This window comes from Sinocyclocheilus grahami, unplaced genomic scaffold, assembly GCF_001515645.1.
Source record: "Sinocyclocheilus grahami isolate Dianchi unplaced genomic scaffold, SAMN03320097.WGS_v1.1 scaffold258.1, whole genome shotgun sequence".
Classification (NCBI taxonomy): domain Eukaryota; kingdom Metazoa; phylum Chordata; class Actinopteri; order Cypriniformes; family Cyprinidae; genus Sinocyclocheilus; species Sinocyclocheilus grahami.
In genome coordinates, this window is record NW_015505437.1 from 1,265,944 (window position 1) to 1,282,911 (window position 16,968).

General features: G+C 37.4%; 1 protein-coding gene and 1 pseudogene across 1 annotated transcript; one reads left to right on the top strand and one right to left on the bottom strand.

Annotated features, from left to right (window-relative positions):
• The first annotated feature begins 1,238 nt into the window (after window positions 1-1,238).
• On the top strand, window positions 1,239-9,562 carry cdcp1a (CUB domain containing protein 1a). Its single transcript, XM_016290372.1, has 8 exons — window positions 1,239-1,294; window positions 2,068-2,117; window positions 3,028-3,354; window positions 3,447-3,809; window positions 6,999-7,196; window positions 8,523-8,900; window positions 9,015-9,368; window positions 9,477-9,562. Exons 3-8 carry the CDS (start codon window positions 3,195-3,197, stop codon window positions 9,560-9,562), a joined length of 1,539 nt encoding a protein of 512 aa, XP_016145858.1. The 5' UTR covers window positions 1,239-1,294; window positions 2,068-2,117; window positions 3,028-3,194.
• Window positions 9,563-11,281: 1,719 nt separating this feature from the next.
• Window positions 11,282-12,986, bottom strand: LOC107598953 (tetranectin-like; annotated as a pseudogene).
• Window positions 12,987-16,968: the final 3,982 nt, after the last annotated feature.

The following is a 16,968-nucleotide window of genomic DNA, read 5'->3' on the forward strand; positions in this document are numbered from 1 at the left end:
TTGTGTTTTCTGACTTGTTATAATGTTTTCTGAATTGTTGTTGTGCTTCCTGAATTGTTATTTTGTTTTTTAGACTTGCATTTGCGTTTGTAATTTGTTATTTTGTTTTCAGAATTGTGATTTGCTTTGCACTTCTCGGCCACCGTAATTATAGTCTAGCTCTGACCGAACAAACATCATCTCCACTGATCCTTCGACATAAAGGTTTTAGAATAGGCTAAATGTGTGCAAACGGATCAACTGATAATGTCCCACAGCACAACTGTAGTTTAAAGTGGTGTGTTTCCAGAGCCTTTAGTTCATCTCAGGCCAAACTAAACTAAGTATGCACTTATAAGAATGTTAAAGGGCATTAATTTGATGTTTTCTACCTTTCAAATGCATTTGATGTGTTTTGATAGTACCCTTCTCCACTGCATTCCACAATATAGTGCCTTTTTTCTAGAGAATAGTCAAAATTATTTTTTGTGGAAATCAAAATGACGCACCAAGATAGCTGTTGCAACTAAGTTAGCTGGTGTCTCTTACTTTCCCATTAGCCATGGTCTCGAAAATATAGGCTTTTATTGCTCATTTCAGTGCATTTAGCAGAAAATATTGCCAACTTCTTGAATAAAAAGACAAACACTAAACAGGCTTACGAGTTTACCTTGCTCTAGATCATCATCTAAATACTGTGAGGTGAGGTAAGGTGAATTATAGCTCTTTGTTCATTTGTTTAATGTCAAGAAGGCTGGCAAAGATATTTCCATGTTAACACACTTGAAGAGTTTTCACGCGTTTGTACATAAATGTTATTTTACATGAAAAATGTACATTGTTCTGGGAAAAGAAAAGGGTCTCTTAAGTAGCTTATATTTAAAAAAGTAGCTTATATTGACCAGCACTTAGGCCTACCTGTTTTGATGAATGAGGTTATACAATCTGAGGCGGGACTAACACACTCAGTTGCGTTACTACACGCTGTTTACATGATAAGTAGGCAAATTAGTCTGCTTTCACGTAATTTTATTCTCTAGTTTATGTGTTTTAGGTGACACGAGGTCGTTTTTACGTGTTCTTTAACAATTTCCACAGTTAGGTGGCATGGATGAGTAATGTCTGTCGCAAACCAGGAAGCCGCTTTCTTTTCTCTGAAGAACATTGAAGACTAATATCTACGGTCGATGGCGCATTCTTACATTTTTAGCCTACTGTAAGGAGTTTTAATATTAAAAAGTCATGCCAATTTGGCGGTTCGCGTGCTTTTCACTCTTTTTGGGGGTTTTCCTGTCGTCAGTCCCGGAGCTCACAGGTAACAGCCAGACCCTCACATGCAACACTTACCTGCACAGGTATTAGGCCAGCCGAGGCTACATCGATTTGATGTCCGGGAAATTAGGATTAATCTTTACCTCTTCTCAAATTTAAACGTAAATCGACTGTTAAGTTAGCCTACACCGTTTTTAAGGAAATGGTCTTGAAATGGTTCCAGTTTACACCATTTGCTTTGATGTTTGGTCAGTATTTTAGTCATTTTTAAATGTCTTTTCACTTCAGAAATGAATTATAGCTTCGCTAAAATACAGGTTAACAATGTGCTCCATCTCCTGAGATTAAAAAACGTGACAGCAGGGTGTTGGATTTGTTGATTTATTGGATTTATAGTGGCTAATGACACATTTCACATTCAGACACACACACACAAAACACCTAACAGCATTTAACTGCTGTTTTTTGGGGTGCTCAAACTGCATTATATTTTTGTGCTTTTATAAGTAATTGTAGGCTATAATTTTGTCACTCACTATGTGAAAAGAGCTATAGGTTACAGTGGTTAAAGTGTCTAAAATATATGTTTTTCCCCCTTGTATACTCATGCGGTTTAACCTAACATTTTGATGTTAAAAGTCTGTGCATCATTTCAGGTAGTGCAGAGTTCAATATTGCTGTTGAACTGGGCACAATCATACGGATTAATACTAGTGCTCACACAAATACAGAGTGCAAAGTTTGCGTCAGACAGGACACACAACAGTTGTGCCAGTCATCTGTGGTCCTCAGAAGTGACACGCTTTTGGATTTCAGCTGCTTGCAGCCAGAGAATGTATTCACCGTACAGATCATCAGAGATAATGGTGAGAGCTGCCAGATAAAAAAATATATACTTTTTATTCTTTACATTTTCGTTTATACAGTGTGTGTGTGTGTGTATGTGTGTATATATAAAAAATATATATATATAAAAAATTTGAATTGTACACAACACATGTAAACTCTCAGTACACATCTGCATTTAGACAACCTATTAACCCCCTGGTGCTCATCACGTGGTGGGCAAAAGTGACCAAGTTTATATTTTTATTTCAATCCAAATTATTGTACTAAATTGTATTTGGATTATTTTAATTAATTTAAATTAATTTGTTTTGTATTTTTATTTCATGTTACTAAATTTCCACTTTGTTAACCACTTTCTGAGCAAAGACCTGAAAATGTAATATCCAACTTAAATAGCCATAAATCTTGAACGCTTTGGAACACATATGGTGTCTTTTCAAAGAAGACACTTGGGATATTATTGCTGAAGTAAAAAATGAAAATTGAAATTAAAAAAGTTTTTTGTTACACAAAAATAGTATTTTCACATTTTATATTAAATATATATCTTCCAAAACACATTTAACTCTAAAACTGAAGAATTAAAAAAATGTATGTGAGGTTGATATAAAAACAACAACAAAAAAAGTACCAAACATTTCAACTAGAAACCAATTTCCTTTCATTAATTTCCAGTGCTATCATTTTTTTGTTGGTTTACATAGCAAGTGCCAGTACCTTTACCAAGTTCCATACCATTCTGGCAAAGTAAAAAAAAAAAAAAAAAGACTAAAGAGCACCAGAAAAGCTTCATTTTACAACCAATGCACACTTTTACATTATTCTCCATCTTATATTACTAAAAAATGATAGCTTGCAGGTGTGTACTTGTTGTCAGCTTAATATATCCACTGTATTCTTTCTTTGACTTGCACGTTTGCTCCACAGTGATATATAACATCGAACCCAAAGAATACAATGCTTTTCAAAAGTTCAATCGCACCTTCATCTGGAATCTGAAGCCGCCGGCTACAAAGAGCTTACATTTGAATTTCACTAGTACTGGTTTACGGCAGATTCAGCCCACAGACAGCTGCCCAGACAAACACGTTTACATGCTCGCAGTGGAGGATGTCAGCGTTGGAAGGTTTTGTCCGAATGGAACTATTAGACAAGTCGATGTGCGTCACGTTGGCAAACTGTCTTTGGAAGTGTCTGGAGGTCGAGCTCTGGACAAGAAGGTTATCGGTGTGTCACTGGGACATCTCATTAACTGTAAGTACAATGGTAAACTTAGATATTTAAGCATATATGTGCATATATGCATATTTAAGCATATATGTGAAAAGTTGTACTTTATTTTACAGCACTGGCTAATTTCCATGTTGTTCTCCCAGAGAAGAGTTCAACCCAGGACTTCTTTACCCCAATCGCTTTTCCTGAAAATGCAGAGACAATGTGGTATTTTACTGTTCCCCACGCGTACTACACTGATGTGCGCATTCTGAGCTACACTGTCCCAACATGCCTCCAACCTGAAAACATCCCTACAATGAAGTACACTTGGCAGGGCAAAGAGCCTCTGGTGAAACTGATGAATGTAAGCCAGCCGTCGGTGGAGCCTGGAAACTTTAATCTCTCCATAAAGAACTGCAAAATATCTGGGCCACAGCCTCCATCGCAAGGCCTAATGGTGCACGTCCAGATCTCTGCCATCAAGAGAAGCAAGGGTAGGTATCACAAATTATTTATTTTCATAATTAGAATTGTGTATGCCTATTTATGTATATTTTTATAGTAATCATATTAGGTTATTCCGTGTCAACTCAACCAGAGGCCTCTGGCTAAGATTGTTTATTTGTTTGTTTGATTGGTGGAGAAAGAAACTACTGTACATAAATGAAGATGAGAAGCCAAAATACTAAACACTATGGATGCATATTTACTGAGTAATCCACTATTTTTAAAAAGAGGTCAAAGTGACAGTTTTCATGTTAGACCTGGAGCTACGAGGGAGGAAAATTTATGAAAAATAAAATAATGGCAGCATTATTATTCCATTTTTACACAAATTGGTAACAATTTTCTGCAATCCATGTTGCATTATATGCCAATTATATGCCAATGGTCAAAAAGCACTTTTCATATTTTATTCCAAAGTTTGCATGCTTGTAACTCAAGAAATATTAAATCTATCTCAATATCCTTTTAGATTTTTTTCTTAACAAACATTTCTTTTGGTATCTTTATTTTTAAGGCCCTATATGATTCCGTTCCAGAGATATTAGCTCTCAATGTGGCTCCATACCCATCTGAGTGCCAAAGATATTCTTTTTTGCAAAGTTTGTGTGCCTGCAACTCAAGAAGTATTAAATATATCTCAATATCCTTTTAGATTCTTGTCTTAACAAACTGTATTTTTGATTTTGTACTTGATTTTTAAGGAACTATATGGTACATCAGGGCTCTCAGTATGGGTCCATGTGCACATTTTTGAATTTTACTCCTTGTCAGTGGTCGAAAACCTTATTTTCATTCATGTCGTTTATATAGTGTAGCCACCAGTGTGTTACTCTGGGTTTAGAAGAGTGACTCTCAAAAGATTTTTTTAGAATCTAAGATTTGTTGCATTTGTATGCGATTGTTTCCTTGACACATTTTTATTATTATTTATTGATAGCTTTATCATTATTGATTTACTTTGACCTAACTTTGATTGAGCCATCTGTTGTGTCATTATGGAAAACCCAAGCAGTTCCAGGCCATGACTCATGAATACAGGATATGAGAAGAGAGCTTTCTTTCTTTTCAGTGGATTTTGAAGAGCCTCGGGTCTCACAGGAGTTGCTTCTTAAGCTACTTTAGTCAACCTTGCTTTTTCACATGTTTGATTAGGGTGGGGAAGGATGAAATATAGAGCAGCAGTCATTGATTCAGTGTTGAATCAACACTGATTTCAGACAGTGTTTCAACATCGAGCAGACAATCATGACAAACATTTAAATTATTGGTTATATTTTAAATGCAGTAGGGATTTTTGCTTTTAATTTCATCCCTTGTTTAAATATTTTTATTATGTCAGAGTAACATGCTAAAGTTACAATTATAGCAAGTGTCACATTAAATGAATGCAGATTTTTTTTAAAGCTGTTTTTATGACCATACATGTGGTCAACTTATTGGACGTAATTTGTGTAAAATCAAGCATGAAAAATTCATCCAGACGAAAGTTTTTCAAATGTGTTGAGTGCGTCAAAAAACAAATTTGTAAAAGTAACTCTGGAATTGTGGTTCAAATTGCTCATTACTTCCAAAAAGTCATCAGTTTGCAAAATACGCATGACTTGATGTGTTACCCTCAAAACTGATTGTTTACATGAACACCAGAAAACCGCTTATTGTGCGAAAGCTGTTTACTGCACAAAACAGTGTTTTACATGCACTGTGATTAATGCTGGGCGGTATGACCAAAAATGTATATCACGGTATTTTTCAAAATTATACCGGGTTCACGGTACATGACGGTATTTTTTTTCATGCATGACGGGGTGTTAACCATATTTTCTACTGATTGAGAGAGAAATACTGCAGTATATTGACTTAGAATGCCCTATTTTACTCTCGTGATGAGTGAATATTGTCAAAAAAATACCACACTCAGTAGTGACTAAACACAACCTCTTTTAATACATGTTAACCAGGAGTCACTCTCATTTATAATCGCGGCATCGTCTGATAAAATCAACATGCATCTACACTAAAGAGCGGCTATGCGGTTGTTTTGGCTAGATTACGAAATCTTCCAACTGAACCATAGCTAAGCTTTATCCAAAAAAGTGGCTAGGTTTGTCAGTATGAATATTCTATGGGAAAAAAGCCGCTAAAAGGGTCTGAAAGTTGCTAAATCTAGTGCTAAAGTCGCGCTCGTGTGTGAGAGACGCGGGAGCTGATGGCAGGGGCGGTGGATATTTGTGGAGGTCAGTGTGGATATTGTGGATGAGTTCTTCTGTGTCATCACGTTCTATTAGTTCTACAGCTTCAGTTTCTGAGCTTTCACGCTTAGTAACACATACAGCTGTTCCCTCACCACAGTGCAACAGTGAAAAGGGACCCCTTTCAAACAGTGTCGCGCTCCGAACATTGTTTAAGCGACATACACCGGTATTGCGGTATTTTAAAAATTCATATCATAACAAAAATAAACACTCGGTATGAACCGGTATACCACCCAGCACTAACTGTGTTAGCAGCATATTCTTTATTTCTAACCCAAGTATAGATGCGGTGCCTTAAGTTTAGTCCTTTAATGCACATGAACACTCTTCAGAAACCTGTAAGAACACTGCTTATGCATTTACACGACCAGTTCTATAGCAGAAATCCAGGTGTGTTAAACGGCTTACTCTTTAATTCCTTAAATGGCGTAATGAAAGTTCTGTTTACATAATGATTCAGAATACTGTGTTCTGTGAATAAACCGCTTTCTTGTGCATGAAAACATCGTCTGCCGGCTCTACAGTAAGCTAATCAAAACATTTTTAGTGATCAACCAATAAATTGGACATTATTTTTATTTGTTGAAACTTTTCAAAACGTTTCAGATTTGACAGCTTTGTCAATTGATAGCAAACCGTTTATTTTTCCTTCTAATTCTTTCGAAAATGTTTTCTGTTCAGCAGGTTTGATTGTGCTTTTTATTTGGGCATACTCTATATATCAGGATTAAATCACCAATCAGCCACCCTGCCTTCTAGGTATCAGCCATTGGCCACTGAAAAACCCTCATTGGTCAACAACTAGTAAACTAAATCAATAATTAATGTCTGTGTAATTGATTAGCCCGTTTATTAAGTGGATGGACAGATAATGTTTCATATAAAGGTTTTTTTTTAATTTTTTACCACTTTCCACTGTTGCAGGGCAATGTGAAGGGGATCTGCCTGAGAAGCAAGTACTACAGATACGTGTAAATAAAAAGGATCCCAAGTCAACCTGCGTGTTGAAACTGGATTCGGTTATAATGGACACAATCACCATAGCTTCAGGGAACCATTTTGTCCTGAACTCCTTTGACTGTAACAAGGATGAAATGGAGTTAACTGTCAACCAGACCCTAGGTACTCAACTGTGTGATATAATGCATTGAATTTTTGAGCTTTGAGTTTTTTCACACTGTAAAATACTCTTGTATCGCCCAGTCACCATTAGCCCACCCTGCCTTCTAGGTATCAGCCATTGGCCACTGAAAAACCCTCATTGGTCAACAACTAGTAAACTAAATCAATAATTAATGTCTGTGTAATTGATTAGCCCGGTTATTAAGTGGATGGACAGATAATGTTTCATATAAAGGTTTTTTTTAATTTTTTACCACTTTCCACTGTTGCAGGGCAATGTGAAGGGGATCTGCCTGAGAAGCAAGTACTACAGATACGTGTAAATAAAAAGGATCCCAAGTCAACCTGCGTGTTGAAACTGGATTCGGTTATAATGGACACAATCACCATAGCTTCAGGGAACCATTTTGTCCTGAACTCCTTTGACTGTAACAAGGATGAAATGGAGTTAACTGTCAACCAGACCCTAGGTACTCAACTGTGTGATATAATGCATTGAATTTTTGAGCTTTGAGTTTTTTCACACTGTAAAATACTCTTGTATCGCCCAGTCACCATTAGAACAGAATAATCACCAGCTGAATCTATATTTAACATAACTTACATTATTAGTATTATTATTTTTGGTGAGGAATAAATTTTTTGTTTTTGGGTAGAAGTCCAAGATGGGGAGGATACAAACTGATGGGTTCATTCTACTCTGAATTACCAATAGAATCCGAGGGAAATATAAATGTGTCTAGACCCAAAGGTCTAAGAATAATGAATTTTGAGCAGATGGTGGTGCTAAAGAGTTTGACGTACAGAAACTAAAAATGGTATAGGTACTTTTTAGACCCTCCCCAATCAGTGTGCCAAATTTCATAACTTTCTTTTAACCAACAGTGGCACAAGAAGAAGAAGAAGAAAAAAACTAATGAATATTAAGGCCGGTTCAAACCAAGACAATAACTATACAACTAAGTTTTACTAATCATTCTAATTCTATGAGAATAGGGAAAACGAATGATGACAACACAGGGGAATGATATTGTTGGAATCTCTCTTGATATGTATTTTCTAGCTGATAAAACAATCAAAAATATTGACAGCCAATCAGAACCCACCCAACTTTTTAAAATGCAGAATCCAGCATTTGACAGATGGCAAAATAGTTGCGCACTCTTAGAACAAACGAAACCTCATTGTCTACCAGTGTGAAAACCTTATATAGTTGTCCTTATAGTTATCACTCTTGGTGTCAACAGTCCTGTACACTCCTTCTTGGCTCCTAATAATGAAATATTCCTCTATTCAGCAAACTACTTTGTTTTTTTTAATCAACAGAATGTAAAGAATGGAGAGACTGTGCCTCCACTCCATTCCCTCTAACTTTCAACTACGAGCAGCAGTGTATACCAGGAGTTTTGAAGACGATCATCTGGCACCTTCATGGCCCTCAGAACAGTGCAGTGGAGCTTCAGTCTCCTGCGGGAGATCTGCGTTATTGTCCGCCTGAAGACAAATGCAACAGCATCATCCTGCTAAATGTGTCCCATGTTAACTCCGGCATTACTCTTGGGCAGTTTTGTCCAAAGGGAACCATTCAGAAAATCCAAATCCGTGAATCCAAGATTGCAATAACTGCCTCCGTTGTGAGTTTCAATGACCGGAATTTGGCAACTAAACCCTTCTTAACCTATTCATTTACACAGGACATATCAGGTAAATGCTTTCATTATAAATCCATAAACTGGTAGTGTACCTGCCCAGATATGTTCAGTGCAAGTGGCTTGATATCAAAAATCAGTTTTTGAGTCTTTACTGTTCCTCATACAGAGCACTATATATTCACTGTTGCACCAAAAATGGATAACCCTACCATGTTGGCGACCCCAGCCTGGCCGTCTGGCATGAAAGCGTCTAGCACTGTGTCCTGGATCGTTAACCTGGAGCCTCAGTTTAAGAGCAATCTAAAGTTCAGAAATGTCAGCCAGCCCAAGTGTAAGGAGGTGCACACAAACATCGCAGTGCAGACCATTCGCTCTCAAACGACGCTGTACAGCACTAAAAAAGATGAGAAGATTAAGGATCTCCTGGTTCCAGAAAGTTTTTACCTGAACGTGACTAACTGCAAGTCACCGACAGGAGCCTTCCGGGCGATGATGGAGATCACGCTGCAAAACAGCATAAGTGAGACAGCCTTACCTGGCAGCTTACTTTCTTCTGTCCACTAGAATTTCCATGTAATATAGAAGAAAAAAAACTTGAATGATGATATGAAATTTGTCATGTTTTCAGACAAGCTTTTGGGCATCATCCTAAGTATTGTGGGAGTTGTGGTGGTGATCGTAACAGCTGTGGGGATCTGTTTTTTTCTCAGGTGAGAACATGTTTTAAATGGAACTGCAAGCAACAATTACTGAACAGGGGTTTAAGCACATTAAGACCTTTAGGTGCATGCATAAATATTGTATGTTATTTAATAAGCCTGTAACTGCCTAAATCCTTTCAGGTAATTTTCCATGTAAATACACAATTTTTCAGCTGTACGACTGCTATAGCACCAACTATTGACTGATTCTCATAAGCATTTGTTTATGATCTTATGTCATGCCTACAGTTAAGGTCTGAGGTTTCGTTTTGGAATTATAGCTTTTGTGTGTACTATAAAATATGACCCTGCTATAGCCAACCAAATATTCGTTTTTTGTTTTGTGTTTTGGGGACATATTCCATTAGAATAAACAAGCTGCCAATAGAAGGTGACCAGTTACCAGTAGAGATCAACAGGGACCATTACAGTTTCCATTAAAACCAGTACAATTCCCATTATAACTAGTTAAACCATTACAAATTCTGTGATGGTTTCTATATTGTTTTTTTTTTCAGCAAGGTCCGCACTCCACATCAAAGACCACATCTCTTCTGGGAGTTTGGCGAGTGGGTATGAAGAACCGAGAAAAGTGTGGACTGGTTTATGGCAGCAACAGCACATGTACCGCTATCCATCTTAATTATATTTAGCCTACCAATGAGTTCCACTCACTTAACTGTAGGGGGTCTCAAAAGTTGCAAAATACAAGAAACTACATACATCCAAAATCCCTTACTGACTGGGTGTTATATTTCAATTTGAACTTATTTTGAACATATATCTGTGTAGGTAGATGCTTTATCGGCAGCTTTTTTTATGGGCTAACCATATCGTCCGCCATTTTGGAACAGTCAAAGCCAGACCATGAACACTCGAACTGTAATAATATACAGCTATGAATATTTATATGCAATAGACGATGATTTTGTTAAACTAACATAATACAACAAGACAAAGCTTTTAGTTTACACAACATTAACATGTTACCATAGTTTACAAACCTGAAATATTGAGGATAAATACTAAAAACACAAACCAACACATTCTCATCTGTAAAAGTCCCCCTTCCTCATCCCCCTTGAAAAATAACGTGACAACCCATTGACCTATCCAAGATGGCGGATGTGGTATCTATACATATCTATGATTGGTAGTATTAATGAAATTCGGATGTACTACATCCACGTTGTTACTATTATGTTGCTTATTAGCATCGAGCTTCACTGTCATTCACAAATCCTCTCCCGTGGCCTTATGGGATAGTAAAATGTCCATTGAATGCACACTTAAGAATCTCAGTGAAAGTAGTAGGTCATCCAGATACTTTACACCTAATGTTTTTCGAATACTTCTATGAATTCGGACTTGCTATTTTTTGGGGGGGGATGTACTGTTTTTTGCATACTATATAGTAGGGAAGTCTTCTTTTTTTGGGATGCAACGAATATGTAAGTTTCGCCACTAGACCTCGCTTATTCAAAACAACAACTAAGCCATAGCTTGATGACGCTGTGACAGAGTGTTGAATCATGGGAGATGCTGTGTTCACCATGTGCACCATTGACATGCGACGCAATGACACGGACCATTTCACTGGTTTAAACTGCATATTTCTCTGGATTTAAATGTTGGAAATATTTGTGATAATGTAAGTACACAAGTCAACAAAATATATAACATTGTTCTAGTGGTTTTTAGATATTTTAAAGCGAAAATCTTACATATTGTACCTTTAACTGAAATTTTTGCTACACATTCTACTGAAAATGTCTAATGTCTAATCCATCATTCTATAGAATGTGGCTTAGACGATGTTGAACTGGCAGACAGACGCCTTTTCTCCACGGCAGTCCTCGTCGAACCACTTCCCGTTGGCCGTGCTGGACAGGATGGCACAGTTCTGGCCGCGGCCTCCATCGGGGTGATGGGTGATCTCTGATTCCCAGTTCTTGAAGCGTATCGGTGAGCCCGTCTGGTCGGTCCACTCGCCCTACTTTAGTATGTCATTCACACCCAACCAGATGTGCCCTTCTGGCCCGACGGTCTGTTGCACATAATTGTACAGCTGGTCATTCTCGTCGCCAGAAAGAGGGCTGCTGAGTGTTCCTCCTTTAGCAGTGCAGTCATCGTTAGAGGCGTGAAAGCTCTTCTTCGTCGTGTCCGCGAGAAAACACTTGCCTGGGATCTTAATGCCTTTTAAGCAAACTGAAGAGGGAAGGAAAGTAAGAAGTTTAGGATGTGTGCTTCCAGGTCATTACCCTGAACAGCTCAGATGGACACGCTCTTTATGTTATGAGCTGTGACTAACACACAACAGACGCTGAATTCCACACACCTCATATCTCAGAGAGAAGAGAGAATGTTTAAAATAATCCATGTGACATCAGGGGTTCAAACGTAATTTTATGAAGCTACGAGAATACTTTTTGTGCACAAAAGAAAAAAAATAACGACTTTATTCAACAATTCGTCACCCTAGCGCCATTTTGGAGAGTATCCACTGAACGTAAATTGCGTATGGCCACTTAAGCGACTTAAAGAGAGACCCTTTCATGACTGTTTCTTAACACATGTATACTTTTAATATTTAAATTAACAGATTTCAAGTACAAAAATGAACGTATTTACTTAAAGGGCAAAAATAATATAGATAGAAAAAAACGATAAACTTCAAGCTTGCTTAAAGAAATCTATACTTACAATATAAAAACTAGTAGTTTACTGAGAGTATACTTCAAAGTTTGCAGTAACAGTCCCCCTAACCTGTAAGTTCTCTTGTAGTATAGTTTTCAGTATAGTTGCAATACATAGGAAAACATGAGATGTAAACTAGTTCTCAAAAAGTGAGCCAATTTAGTCCCAAGAACTATTGAAATAGTACTTACAAGTATACTATTACTCTGATTTTAGTATACTTACTACCTAAATTATACTTTGAAAATATACTTGAGCTTAACTTAAAGTAAACTTGAAGTATGCTTCTTGTTGTTGTGTATCTGGGTGTCAATAATTTAACTGAAGTAAAACTGAAAATACGCCGCTGGAAAATGTCATAACTACACCATGAACTTTTTTACAATATACCACAAATATTTAATTGGAGTTGATGTTTCACTAGTAAGTTAAAGGACTTGATTTAAAGTTCAAGGACACAATTGACTTCCACAATTTTGATGTTTTTATTGTTATTACTAAAAAGACGGAAACAAATTTTAATTAGTACAAATAATACAAAATTGAGTATGTGTAACTTCTAGTGTACATATTTCAATGTCTTTACAGATGCAGCTTTACTCAGTACCTGTTTGTAAAGCTTCTTGTTCCTTAAGCAGATTCAGATCCTGCGCAATCTGCTCAATCTGTTTCTTCAGCTCCTCGATAGCAGCACTGTTCGACTCTTCATTACCTGCAAACAAGCACAGCATTTTTGTCATCATTTACTCGAGTTGTTCCAAATCTGTATGAGTTCCTTTCTTCTGCTGGACACAGAAGATATTTTTTTTTAAATGTTGGTAACCAAACAGATGTTATATCTGGTACATACCCCATAGCATGTAAAAAAAAGCGTCTGATTTCGCTCCCTTGGTGACGTGGCAAAGGGATCTCATTATAATATCACCGCCCCTTAATCTGTAAGTTTCCACCCACGGCGCCATCATTTGATTTCGCAAGCGACAACGGTGTACCAGTTCTAATGCCACGGCGAAAGTTTGAGCAAAGCATGCTAACTGTTCAGCACTGAACACTGTTTACAGTCCCAGCCTCAGAGACAACAGAGCAGTGGATTTATTGATTTATTTACTGTATATTGCTGCTGCCACACAGATCTAAAATAAACATGCGATTTATTTCCCAGCTGTTTACCTTCACAGACATAACCCACTGTTTTTGTAACTCGTGTGTGTTTTTAACGTAAACTTGTGTGTGAATGAGAACTTAGTTTAATACTCGCATGCTGTGACAGCCGCTTTCTGTGCGTGTGCTTCGGATGTGTGCGCTCAGAAAACCCTATATCAGAAATTTAAACTAATATGGTTTAAAACGCATGATTTCAGCGTGATAACCATGATAATCAGAACCAAAACAGATGTTTTTTAGCAGGTCCGAGCTGTAATGGCACAGCTCTATTCTGGAAAAGGGAGCGGGGAGCAGCAGCTCGTTTGCATTTAAAGAGACGGGCACGAAAAACAGCTTGTTTCTGCTTCCACTCAAAATAGGCATTTTCAAAATGATATAATAAAAGATCTGTGGAGTATTTTGAGCTGAAACTTCACAGACACATTCTGGGGACACCAGAGACTTATATTACATATTGTAAAAAAAAGGGGCATAATATGTCTCCTTTAAAGCAAAAAAGAATGAGAAATAGAGCAAGATTTTTTAAATATATATTTTAATTTTTGCTTTGAAAAGTATCAAGAAAAGTAAGAAACATAAATTGTCATAATTTATACATATACAAAACTGTTAGACACATTATTAGTCACCGTTCATTGTTAACAAAGAACAAACTAAACCTCTGAAATAACTAACTGATTGCTGTCCAGCTAATTACTATGTCTTGTTATGAGACCAGTTTAAAGAATAGCTCACCCAAAAATCACCCTCAGGAGAGCCAAGATGGGAGCAGATTTGGAGAAATGTGTCATTCCATCACTTGCTCACCAATGGATCCTCTGCAGTGAATGGGTGCCATCAGAATAGATTTGTTCACTGGAGAAAGCAATACTATGGATAGAGGATTTTGGCCAGAAGCAACAGTTTGAAGTTAAAACGGCTTAACGATAGTTTTGTTTCTTACAAACATGCAGCTTTTGTCTTCTCAAGACATTAATTACACAAGCTTCAGTCTGGATCCAACCCTTAAAAGATCTGAGATGACCAAACACCTGAGAAGAGATGATGCCAACCCTGAAATAACATACAGAACTACCAAATTTTGCTATAAGTTTGATTGCAACATATAATCATTGCTGTGATTTTTACCAAACATTTCTGACACTTGACATAGTCACCACTGATAAGCTACTACTAAATATATTGTAGAAACGGAATTTCCTGTAAAGCTGCTTTGCAACGATTTGTATCGTGAAAAGCGCTATACAAATAAACTTGAACTGGATTGAATTAACTGATGGACTGGAGTGGTGTGGATTACTTGTGGATTATTGAGATGTTTTTATCAGCTGTTTGGACTCTCATTCTGATGGCACCCATTCACTGCAGAGGATCCATTGCTGAGCAAGTGATGCAATGACACATTTCTCCAAATCTGATGAAGAAACAAACTCAGCTACATCTTGGATAGCCTGAGTCCTGAGTCCTGGGTGAACGATTCATTTAACAGACACACAAGCAGATCGTACATTCAAACACAATCTCACCAGCATGTAGATTTATTCATTTGTTTAAGGCTCAATGTGTCTCAAGTCATGAAGATACGCTCCGATCTGTTTCACTCAGGCCGGATGGCTGGTCAGTTCCGTGCATAGATTCAAACACACAACCGTAACAGCAAAATCACTGGAGTAAAGCTCAGTTGGATGCGAGTGAATAGATGTTTAGTTATGTAAGGCATTATCAGCTGATTCACTCACTGGAGTTCAATCAATCTGAGCAAAACAACACACGTTTAAAAGAACAGTAAGTGCACACGTTACAGGCCAACTAATCAATCCTTAGGATTGGAACTACAACACCCCATGATGAGATGACAGTAATACAGCATGCTTTACATCAGTGCTTCTCAGCTGGGTTTGCTTCAGGACCAGGACTGTAACCACCAAAGACGGTAAGTCCTCCCCAGTGATTAGAAATGGCCAAATTGTCACCCTAATAATGTAAATTCTTGCACTGATCTGCTGCTCTCCATTACACTGTGCTCTGTTTGTTGTTAGGATGACAAAAAGTTTTTAAAATGACTGCGATGACCAATCAAATAAAAGTAGGCGGGGCCTAACAGTTCACAGAAGCAGAGAGGTACCAAACATTTAATATTTTAACTGTTTTACGATAGAAATGTTAAACAACAGTAATATCCATCTACTCAACTTTTTTTTTTGTAAATATGGCCATTTTGAATTGAAAATATGGTATCATTTACATGTTTAATGTACTTCCTAACTGAATGTGACGAGACAAGAAACGTTGTGTTTCCAACATATTAGGCATACAAATAATAGTGCATGTGTTTAAAATATTATTTACAAATAGTTCAAACTGAACAACTAGAATTAGACCCATAATTCACATATTCTATTTTTTCATGCTTTATTATAAAAATTAAATTGCTCCCTCTCAATGTTCAAGACATGATTAGAGAGAAGATTTAACACACGCACACATATATATAGAAAAAGTTCTTTTTTTTTGTAACTTGTTTCAAAAAGTGAAACTTTTATATATTCTAGATTCATTACATGTAAAGTAAAATATTTCAAAAGTTTTTTTGTGTTCATTTTGATGATTAGAGCTTACAGCTCATGTAAGTCAAAAATCCAGTATCTCAAAATATTAGAATATTTACATTTGAGTTTCATTAAATGAGCATCCCTACAGTACAAATTCTGGGTATCTCTTGTTCTTTGAAACCACAATAATGTGGAAGACTGCTGACTTGGCAATGGTCCAGAAGGCAATCATTGACACCCTCCACAAAGAGAGTAAGTCACAGAAGCTCATTACTGAAAGAGTGGCTGTTCACAGAGTGCTGTATCAAAGCATATTAAATGCAAAGTTGACTGGAAGGAAGAAATTGGGAAGGAAAAGGTGCACAAGCAACAGGGATGACCGCAACCTTGAGAATACTGTCAAGTAAAGCAGATTCAAACACTTGGGAGAGCTTCAGAAGGAGTGGACTGAAGCTGGAGTCAGTGCATCAAGAGTCTCCACGCTCAGACGCCTTCAGGAAAAGAGCTCCCAAGCCACTTCTGAAACAGAAACAACATCAGAAGCATCTTACCTGGGCTAAGGAGAAAAACAACTGGACTGTTGCTCTGTGCTCCAAAGTCCTCTTTTCAGGTAAAAGTACATTTTGCATTTCATTTGGAAATCAAGGTCTGGAGTCTGGAGGAAGACTGGAGAGGCACAGAATCCAAGCTGCTTGAAGTCCAGTGTGAAGTTCCGAAGTCAATGATGATGATTTGGGGTCTGCTGGTGTCAGTCCATTGTGTTTTATCAAGTCCAAAGTCAATGCAGCCATCTACCAGGAGATTTTGGAGCACTTCATGGTTCCATCTGCTGACAAGCTTTATGGAGATGCTGATTTCCTTTTCCAGAAGGACTTAGCAGTGGCCCACAGTGCAAAACCACTTCCAAGTGGTCTGCTGACCATGATATTACTGTGCGTGATTGGCCAGCCAACATGCCTGACCTGAAGCCCATATGGAGTCTATGGGATATTTTCAAGAGAAAGAT